Source organism: Letharia columbiana (genome assembly GCF_014066305.1).
Source record: "Letharia columbiana isolate WasteWater2 chromosome Unknown Sc0000006_s0, whole genome shotgun sequence".
Classification (NCBI taxonomy): Eukaryota; Fungi; Ascomycota; class Lecanoromycetes; order Lecanorales; family Parmeliaceae; genus Letharia; species Letharia columbiana.
The window spans coordinates 366160-376239 of NW_023501042.1; the positions used below are offsets into that span (position 1 = coordinate 366160).

The 10080-nt window shown below is 50.9% G+C and overlaps 3 protein-coding genes across 3 annotated transcripts; 1 reads left to right on the forward strand and 2 right to left on the reverse strand.

Annotated features, from left to right (window-relative positions):
• Positions 1 to 77: 77 nt before the first annotated feature.
• On the reverse strand, positions 78 to 4283 carry HO173_002825 (uncharacterized protein; the record flags this gene model as incomplete). Its single annotated transcript, XM_037304756.1, has 6 exons — positions 78 to 793; positions 856 to 1049; positions 1229 to 2773; positions 2827 to 2939; positions 2988 to 3615; positions 4243 to 4283. 6 exons carry the CDS (start codon positions 4281 to 4283, stop codon positions 78 to 80), a joined length of 3237 nt encoding a protein of 1078 aa, XP_037168249.1.
• A 3581-nt stretch (positions 4284 to 7864) lies between these two features.
• Positions 7865 to 8125, reverse strand: HO173_002826 (uncharacterized protein; the record flags this gene model as incomplete). Its single annotated transcript, XM_037304757.1, has 1 exon — positions 7865 to 8125. The coding sequence occupies one exon, from the start codon at positions 8123 to 8125 to the stop codon at positions 7865 to 7867; it is 261 nt and encodes an 86-aa protein (XP_037168250.1).
• A 612-nt stretch (positions 8126 to 8737) lies between these two features.
• On the forward strand, positions 8738 to 10080 carry HO173_002827 (uncharacterized protein; the record flags this gene model as incomplete). Its single annotated transcript, XM_037304758.1, has 2 exons — positions 8738 to 8898; positions 9003 to 10080. 2 exons carry the CDS (start codon positions 8738 to 8740, stop codon positions 10078 to 10080), a joined length of 1239 nt encoding a protein of 412 aa, XP_037168251.1.

Sequence of the window (10080 nt, forward strand, 5' to 3'; positions counted from 1 at the left end):
TCGTCTGGTTTCCGACCAAATTTGCGAATGGTATGAGCGGCATGGCCAATGCCGTCGTTTGAAGCGGTTGGAAGCTTTCATTCGGATGAAAAGGAGGTCGACAAGGTATCAGCGCCTTCAAACACCACTTTCCGCAACCAATGTAGTATAAAAGAGTCTCTCGCCAGCGTTTGTGATATAGGGGCGAGGTCACTCAGCATCTTGATCGTCCGATCAAAGAGATGGCTTAGCTTTCCACGCTCCACGTACTGACCCAATGTCTTGGATTTGTATGCTGCTGAGAGTACGAGCAAATTTCCAAATTGGGCGTGGGCAGTACCCATTATGTTCGTGACTACCAATCTCCTATGGTCGAGGATCCCGTCGAAAGCTACAGTACTTTCTTCGGCGGCTCGTATACATTTGACCGCGAAACTGATGGTTTCGGTGCGACGGTGGTATCCCGGATCAGAGACGGGCTTTGGTGGTCCCATGGTGCCCGCTTGGGTGTCAGGACTCAGGACGGGCTGATGGAGTGCGTTTTGAGAAACTTCAACATTTTCGTGGTTTGGGGACTGAACGTCGGAAGCAGTAAAGTCAAAGTCAAGTGCAGCGTGTAGGAAAGGTCGATGGATGATATACTGGGCGCCATAGAACTTTCCACGTAAACGAGCGTCATTGATGTACCGGGCTGGGGGTTCGGTGTCTTCCCATTGCAGATCTTGAGGGAGCATCTTTCTCCACTCCCATATGTTGGTATTGAAAGCGTTGATCAGGCTGGCAGAACGAGTCACCCTTTCAAAATTTGGGGCCTCTGAGCAGTCGTTAATGTCTTATCAACGGGCAAAAGAACAAGGTTGTTTCTTCGAGACTTACTGTAAAGCTCTGTTTGAATGTCGTTGAGCGACTTCCGCATCATGAGCTGGAAACAATAATATGTCATGACCTTTGCTTTACCCGGGTCGTCGTAGACAGCAATTGGGTGATCGGCCATTGATTTTGGATATTCAGGAGGGGTCAGTACGCTTTGTATTCCGCTCGGAGGAACATCAAGCTCGGCCAATATGTCACTGTCATTGGTCAGATCAGATTGCAGGGTGCCATAAATGATGGATCTACCTCTCCAATTGCAAGCTTGACCAGAACGCAATTTTGATTACTTCTTTTTTGCTTCTCTCATTTTCGTGAAGGATGGCCTAATGTGCCAGTGTGAGTTTCAGGACCAATTGCTACACACGTCAAAACTTACTCTGAGACAAGAAAACGACATACTCTACTAGCCGTCTGTATCCAAGTCAAACTCTCCAAGGTGTTCGCCAGTTGACCTGCGTATAGACCGGCAAGTAGACAGCACTGCGCGTAGATCAATTCCTGGAAGCCAGTAAGGTTGCCCAAGATGTCCGTGGCTTGTGCATAATAAGCCAGCCCAGGTATCACATCGACGTTCCTGGCGCCGGAAGATAGCTCGCCGACCGAAGACCTTGGACTTGACCCAGCCACTCGACCAGCGCTCATTGGAGAAGGTGCAGATGTACTGGCAGTCGAGTGGGATGAAGCAGATGGAGAATGTCGCATCGGTTGAGAATACGGGGGCGGCGGCGAGTCTGTTTGACCTCTGGAAGGCGAATAAGGATGCGCTGTGTGATTCATAGGGTCTCTCATGTTGTCCGGAACCGGTCCTGGAAGTGGTGATCTACACTCACAGATCTTTCCCAAGGCCATCACGAGGAGTGTAAGAGCCGTTTCTGGAGACTTTTCCAAGACAATTTTTGGGCTCATCGGACTTGGCGCCAGGCTCGACTCGCCCAACGCGCCGTAATACTGTCCGTCAGAGTGCTTTCGCTTCTGCGCTCTGTTGAGAATCGCATGCGGGTCTCGTACAGCATCGAGATTGGCGTTGACTGGGATTACAAATCCAACTTTGGATGAATTCGTATCGTGTGGGTGTGGGTTGTGGCGACGCTTGAAATGCTCAACCATCCGGGTCAACTCACGCTGATCCAGGATAGGATGTAGGATATGGATATTGTCAAGGTAACTTTGATGAAGCCGGGATATCGTTCTCGTCTCAAGCTTCAAAGTGTTATCTGGACCGAGACCCCCCACATCGCTGGTGGGTCTAATCTCCACGGGAGTGGGCATGAAAGCGGTACCCCAGAAGCTCTCGGGTGGTGAAGAGGCCGGACTACTAGCCGTCGAAGTCTCGTCCCCTGGACCGCTGACATTGCTGGGAGTGGGGCTGGCTGCAGCTACGCTTGTAGGAGACGCATATGGAGAGTCTCGCAACTGACGGCCTTTGCCATAGATCCTCATTACGCCCTTGTTGATCTCAAACTCCATAACATAGGCTTCCGCACGATCGGAAAATTCAATCTTACTGCATTGTCGCAGTAATTGTTTGATAGACCGCCAACGAAACAACTTCTGAGCTGCGGTATTGTGTGCGATGTAGATTTCGTTGGTCCGTGCTGCAACAGGATCACTGCCTGTCGACTCTGTTAAAGAGCCACCAGGACTTGTGTCAACAATTGCCGTATCCTTAGCGGTGGGTTCTGAAGATAGATTGTCAACGCCTCCAGGTAATTGGCCAGTCGCCGGTCCCGGAGGGCTCTCCAACTTGAGCTGTGGTGGCTTCGTGTCACGTCTTTCAATGGTCAAATTTCGTCCACCGCCCATATCCAGGATCATCTGCTCGAGTTTGTCAAATCTTCCACCCCAGTCTTCTTTGAGGGCTTTCATCTCCTCTTTGTGAGACGACAACTGGTCGATTATTTGCTGATTCGCACGATCAGCCCTGTAAAGCATTAGTACATCAGTTGCATTGAAAAGAAAGGGAAGGTAACGGACTTCGCCGGCGCCACACTCTGGTAATTGCATCGCATGTTATTCTCCACGCAAAAGCCGCATTCGGGTCTACCTTCATCGCATTTTGCTTTCCTCGTTCGACAGACATCACATGCCTAACAAGTCAGCTGGTAAACTCTGAAGAGCGAAAGTCGTAGATGTACCTGCGTTGCCCTATTTCCTTTCTTCAGAGGCCTTGCGCCTGCTTGACCGAAGTGACCTACATAGTTTCCGGCTCCATATGGAGGACCAGCAGTGACCGGCGACTGGGAAAATTCAATGTGGTGTGGTGGAGGATACCCATGGGCTTGCTCATAAGGGTGCATTGGCAGACCGCCGTGGTGGACATTACCGTTCGGCGGTGGTTCGTGTGGCGGATACCCGCTAGGTTCAACAGGATACTGAGATGGATAGTGCGGGCCCTCAACGATACTCAAAGTTCGTCCCGGTGGATATTGATGGTGGCCATCTGGGGACCGAGGGACGACCGAAGCGCTACCTCGGTGAGAGTAGCCTGGGTCAGGCGGAAATCGCTGGTCTCGTGGAGTGCTCGTGCCGGAATGTTCTTGCACGTAGGCATGGGGATTGGGACCGCCGGGGTCTGGTAGATTTCTATTATCGTGCGGGCCAACATCGTAAGGTGACGGAGGGGGAGGCGGTTGCTGTGGCGGTTGATACGTGTGAGGAGGTGGTGGTAGAGTAGTGGCATGACCGTGGGATTGCGGTTTATGGTAATCTAGACGCTGTCTTTTGGGTTCCGGACCCGATCCATCCATCTCTTTGATTGCGACCCTCATGAGCGACCAAATCCATCAGCTCTATCCAACATGCCACCACGCGCAGTGCCCCAAAGTTTTCGGTATTCCTCGTCAAGACTATGGGCCGATGTTATTGCTTCGGCAGTGGAGCTTTGGACTCATCGGAACATTGATGCAACAAGGTATGGTGGATTTCGCGCCTTTTTGATGTGGAAAAATGGCGAAAATGGGTGCAGCGGTGAGCTGAAGGCTGTGTGGAGTTCCCCACTACTCTGATAATACTTTCGCTTCTCTTTCTCTCTTTGGATGTGCGGGTGGCGACGAGTCGATCCGGAAGGGGGGATGAAATGCCGAAGGCCAAGTAGGCTGACAGGCGGCTACTGAGGTGGTCAGAAAGGCAAAGATGAGAAGCCGACGATATGTACAATAATGGTAAGGTTGGTAAGGATTGTTTTCGTAGGTGGGACCAGAGGCAGAGCGCGGGGAAAGAACGTTTATTGATCCTGAAATCACTGCCGTCACTTGGGGGGGGGGGGGGCCGCCTTGGCCTTATAGCATGGCCGATGTAATTGTTGTACACCGTCACAATCGCGGAGGAAGGAGTATGGTAGCTTCTCTTTCGATGGGTCAGGTACGAAGAAGAAACCCTCGAATGTTTTACTGCATGCAGATCTTCATGAAGCTATTGCCATCTGGTGCCATCGTTGTCAACGGCGCGCGTTAACATTTGGGCGTGGGTTCGGTACTTGGAGCCCTTGGGAGGCAACCACCAGGCACTAAAGAAATCCAGGGAACTGGGAACTGGGGGAACGCTGGGAACGCTGGGAACGATGGTAACGAAGTTGCAGGGGTACTCGTACCTACCTACTTTTACAAGGTTGGGAGACAAGCCATCAATGCAGTATTCTGCGCTACAAATCGATATCAGCCCCCAAAATCTAGGGATTACCTTACCTTACTTTACTTTACCTTTTTTTTACTTTACTCTTTACTTCCTTACTTTTTCTTCGCTACGACTAATGCCAGGATTACTATTAGATGATTGGCTGATGGCTGGATTGGCTGATTGGCTGATTGCTTCCGTTTCCACGTCGATCAAACCCTTTCGCTTCCTTGACCTCCTCTTCCCCCTTCGATCTTTCTTCCGTCAATCTAAAGTAAACTACTTTAGGATTTTATCTCCTTCTCCTCCAATTGGCCCCAATTGGGCAGCAACTAGGAACCAACCTAAGACCTTGACGCTTCTTTTGACACCAAAAAAATTATTGCTCACAGCCTCACAGTGACAGGACAACAGAAACTGCTCTTCCCATGTCAATGCCTAAGCATGAGTATATGGGGCTGGCCTTTGGTTGAGGGACAGACCCTTGTCGTCAGCTGACAGTCCGCACTGAGCATCTTCGTTTCAGTGAAGGTTGTGGAGCATTCTCTGTCGCCCTTCTTGGCTAAGCAACTGGGAAATGTTCAACAGTTCCAACAAGAGATGAGCGCACTAAAAGTCCCAGGAACTCATAGCCCCTTGTCTAGCTCTGCTAATCCTTAATTACCCAGTCTTCCGTTGCTCTGATCTTGCGCACTCAGATATACGTACTACGGCACTATCGTGTTAATATTATTCGAGGCATCCCGCGGCATTTGCATTTCTGCTTGTATGTTTTGCATCCCGGTCAGTGGGTTGGCTGAGAAAGTAGGCGTGCAAGCGAACACCTTCGGTACGATCATCTCTGGGGGACAAACAAGAGCAAGAGCTGACACGCCGTATGCGGTATCTTCGGTGTTTTCTCTAACTTCCGATGACTGGGAGAAGAGGAGGTGCCACGAATTTCGATACCCACAACGCTTCGGGACTTGTTCTGTCAGATCCCACTAATCACGATTGTCAATATCTGCAATTGTGCCCGAGTGGCGGATCTTGGGCAGACGCGTGGGGGTAAGCTTTTTGACAGGAAATCATCACGAGCACACTGTGGCTTCATTAAGTTCGATTGTTAAAGTGCTCAAGCCATTGCGAGCATCGCTTCCGGCTTCGCTGGCCGGGACCCGATCGGCGAAGAGGCGCGTAGGCGAGCTTGATGATCTGCATCTTTATGAGTTGCCAGATAAAGTAGGTATTCGGTAATTGGGAGAACCACAGATCTTCTATGCTTTTGCCCAAGGAACGGAGGGCCTCTTAAGGAAGGACTGGCTTTCAACATCGAGCTTAAAGGCGATCGACTAAGTATCAAGTTGACTTCGCGGCTGCCAAGCCCCAAGCTTCAGGCTTCAACGCACTCCTAGCCCCAAGCGGTACAAGTATCGGCAATCAATTCGGTGGCTGCTCAGAGGGAGCATGGAGTACTCACAGACCGACCTTGATCCACACGCCGCCTGTGCGCACGCAAAAGGTCGAGGAATGTGGCTATCATGGGCGCTCACATCGTGTCCCTTGAAGCAAATAGATACCAAGCGCGAAAATTGCGATGCCAATAAGAGTGATGAACTGAAGCTGAGCTGCTCAAAGACAGCAAGTCAGCTCTTGGGCGTGGCTCTGGTAGGGTTCTTTGGGAGAAACGCCTTTCTACATGCCAACTTCCTGGCAAGATGTCTGACGGTCTTCAGACAATGCGGTAATTGAGACCGCCGCCCTGTTTCTTTGTACAAGTATCCTGGCATTTAACCGAATAAAGCACCGAAATTTTTCTTCTCGAAGCCGTTTTCTGCCGTATTCTGGGGATATCACCTTTTCTGGCTGCTCCGGGTAGTCTTGCAGTATCTCATTTCTCACACCGCCTCAGTCGTTCAGGTTTGACGAGCTCTTGGTCAAAAAAGGCGTCGTGGACGTGAGGAGAGAGAAAGGGTAGAAAGTGGTATGAGAGAGCGAAAAGAACCTAGGTCGTCGGATCCGAGCGACATGAGATCGCCTGGATACGCCAAGCGCCAGCCTTATGAAGATGCCATGTCATGCTGCGCAAAGGATGGCGTGCATAAGCCAGCTGCACCTAAAAGTTTGGGCCATACGTCGTACCGCGGAGAGATCTCGAGCGCACATGCGAAACCCGAATAGAAGGGCAGCCATAGAGCGTCCGTTTGACAATACCGAGTATACGGATACCCTCTTTTGGTATTCTTTAGCAGAACACGCGGAACGTATGCTGCATAACATCTTCAAACGAAGGTCTGTCGCACAGATGTGCGCAGCAATGAAGCACTAAACGGACAGAGATCGGTCACAAGCTAAGTTTTCCGATAGGTATCTCGAGGCCTGGTTATCTGCCATCGCAACAGATCGAGAGCGAATGACAGACAACCGTTTGCTCGAACCGTCGCTCGGGCCTTACTGCGTCATGAGGCGGCCGAAGTCACCCGACGGCTCGAGCGCTTTCCGACCATCAGCAACGAACCATAGGAGGACTTCATGAATGATTGGCCGTCAGTGATCGCGACCGTCCGAGACTGCAGCTTTTCGAAGACCTCGTGAGGCCTTCCTGCATACATAGTGACACTCGTCAGCCTACAGGCTGTTGTTGCCACCAAGCTTTGGTACAGATGTCCAATCCAAACCAGTGCAGCGGAGCGGAGCGAAATAGTCCATCAAACGGTTCCTATAAGGCTGTCCAATAAGAGCACTCTCCTTTCACGCGTACCTGATACCAGACGTCTGCCCTACCGCGAGCTCTAATTGATTACTTATTAAGCATGCAGAATGCAGGGATGTGCATGCTTCCTGAAGTTTTGCGGTGGACTTGATTGGTATCTTACTATATCTGACGCCGGAATTTGGCGCCTTCTTTACTTACCAATCGAGCTCGCAAGCTTTACTGTACGAAGAGGCGTCTAATCACGTTGCCATTCTCATACACGTGCTACCTATTTATGTCCAGATGCGAAAGTCTGCAATCATCGGCTCCGTACCGTGATTTCACGAATGTAGTATTGGGATAGCGCAAAGAGGGAGAGGACCGCTTGAACTTGTGACGTATCTATAATGTTGTCTCGCTTTGCTAAGCGCCATGTGCCTGATCATCTATTGACTCTCCCCTGCATCATGTGAAGCCAGGGGTACTAGACCTAAAGTCTGCATCACCTCTCCGACCTTCTCCAAGTTGCTATCCAAATATACCGCCCCAAGAATGGCCTCAATGGTCGCAGCCATCGTGGTTGGCGACACGATTGACGTTGGGATGGGTTAGTGTTGACGCACTTATGAAGTTCATGTTGCCGTCCAACCCTATCCAGACTGGTATTGGAAGCAACTTGAGATAGGGTCTGATTGAATCGTTCTGCTGCCTGCATTAGCACGCTATCTACAAGCTTGTGCACACGCCGACAACAACACCTCTGACACTCCCGCCACTGTACCATCTCTCAGCAAGGACAAGTTGGAGCACTGTGTCCCCGATTACGGCAAGTCTCTTGTTGCCATCCACAAATACCCGATCACCTGCGGAGCGTACGTTGGACCCAGCGGCTTGCATTGCCTCCCATAAGATCAGCTGCTCTCTAAATCGGTACCCGATGATGTCCTGAACGGTTTGCAAGATCGTGTCCATGTTGTTGGCTGCCATGAGGGAATTCAGTGTGGTGATGAGAAGGCTAACAGAAGTCGTCCGGGTGAATTGGAGAAGAACTCAAGCACGTCAAGCAACATTTAGGCTAAGAAACAAAGAAAAGAAAGATCTGTGCGGCATCAGTTCTGGAACCAGCGAGCAACAGCCATGGAATAATGAATTTGGTCGTAGCAAACTTCAAGAAGTCTGCACTTGGCTTGATGAGGAAAATGGAGTGGTGGTTAGAGGGTTAACAGGGGCCACTTATTGGGAGGAGGTCATAGGCTTCGACTGCGGGTGTCCTTGATGTCTTCCTCACTTAGCTACATGGGCTTCTCGGAATGCATCTACTTCAAAGCATCGTGTGCTGATGGCTGATGCTCATTTGCGGCTGGCGTGGCCTCATGAATTCGCACCTGTAGCGCAATCTAATCTTATATGCCAAGACAAATGTTTGCGCCCAATCTAGCCACGGTAGCATCTTGCTCAACTCTTTGATACCACGTACCACGAGCTCTTTTGTTCACAACTATCCAGCCCAAGGTCCTAAATCTCATTGAGATCCTAGACTGGGATTGTATCCCGCTCTCCGTTCGCCTATGAGGCTTCGCCCACGTCCTACTCCTCAAGATGATGTTCCTTCCAGCTCTCATCTTAGGCTTCCTCCTTCCACTCGTCCTCTGCGTTGAAGACTTCTACAAACTCTTGGACATTGGAAAATCAGCCTCAGATCGAGAGATAAAGAAAGCCTACCGCCTCCTCAGCAAGAAATACCACCCCGATAAGAATCCGTGAGCTCCTCCCTATCCTGTGCCCAAATTCCCCAATCCCCAATCGTAGTAAAACAAATCTTATTTAAATAGAGAACCAAAGCTGACTCTCTTCGTTTCTGCAGTGGCAACGAATCCGCCTCCCAAAAATTCGTCCAAATCGCCGAAGCCTACGATGCCCTCTCCGAACCCGAAACCCGCCGCATTTACGACCAATACGGCTACGAAGGCCTAAAACAACACCAACAAGGTGGACAAGGCGGCCGCTCTCATGACCCCTTCGACCTCTTCTCCCGCTTCTTCGGCGGCTCAGGACACTTCGGACACGGATCTGGGCAACGGAGAGGGCCAGATATGGAAGTGCGAATCTCGGTACCCCTGAGTGACTTTTACAATGGACACCAGCATGAGTTCAGCATTGAGAAACAGCAAATCTGTGAAGAGTGCGAGGGGAGTGGAAGTGCAGATGGGACTGTGGAGACGTGTGGGCAGTGTGGTGGGAGGGGGATGGTGATCCAGAAGCATATGCTTGCGCCGGGCATATTCCAGCAGGCGCAGATGGGGTGTGATAAGTGCGGTGGTAAAGGAAAGACTATAAAGCACCCGTGTAAGGTATGTGGGGGCTCAAGAGTGGTTAAGAAGATGGCATCGCATACGCTGCACATCGAGAAGGGCATGCCAAAGGGTAGCCGAATCGTATACGAGAATGAAGCGGACGAGAGCCCAGATTGGGTTGCTGGAGATCTCGTGGTGAATGTGGGCGAAAAAGAGGCGGAGTATGGTGATGAGGGGCAACGGACCGATGGAGCTTTCTTCAGGAGGAAAGGGAGGGATATGTTCTGGAAGGAGGTGTTGGGTTTAAGAGAGGCATGGATGGGTGATTGGGAGCGAAATCTCACCCATCTGGATGGGCATGTTGTGCGTTTACGAAGGAAGAGAGGAGAGGTGATACAGCCGAATCAGGTGGAGGTGGTAGCTGGCGAGGGCATGCCAGTTTGGCTGCAGGAGCAGGAGCAGTCAAGAGCTGGGGAAGAGGAGTATGGCCAATTACATGTCGAGTATACGGTCGTACTACCCGATCAAGTGGAGAAGCCGATGGAGAAGGAGTTCTGGGCGCTGTGGGAGAAGTGGCGGAAGAAGATTGGAGTGAATTTGGCAAAGGACAGTGGACGGCCGCCTCCAACGGAGCATAGCGAATTGTAA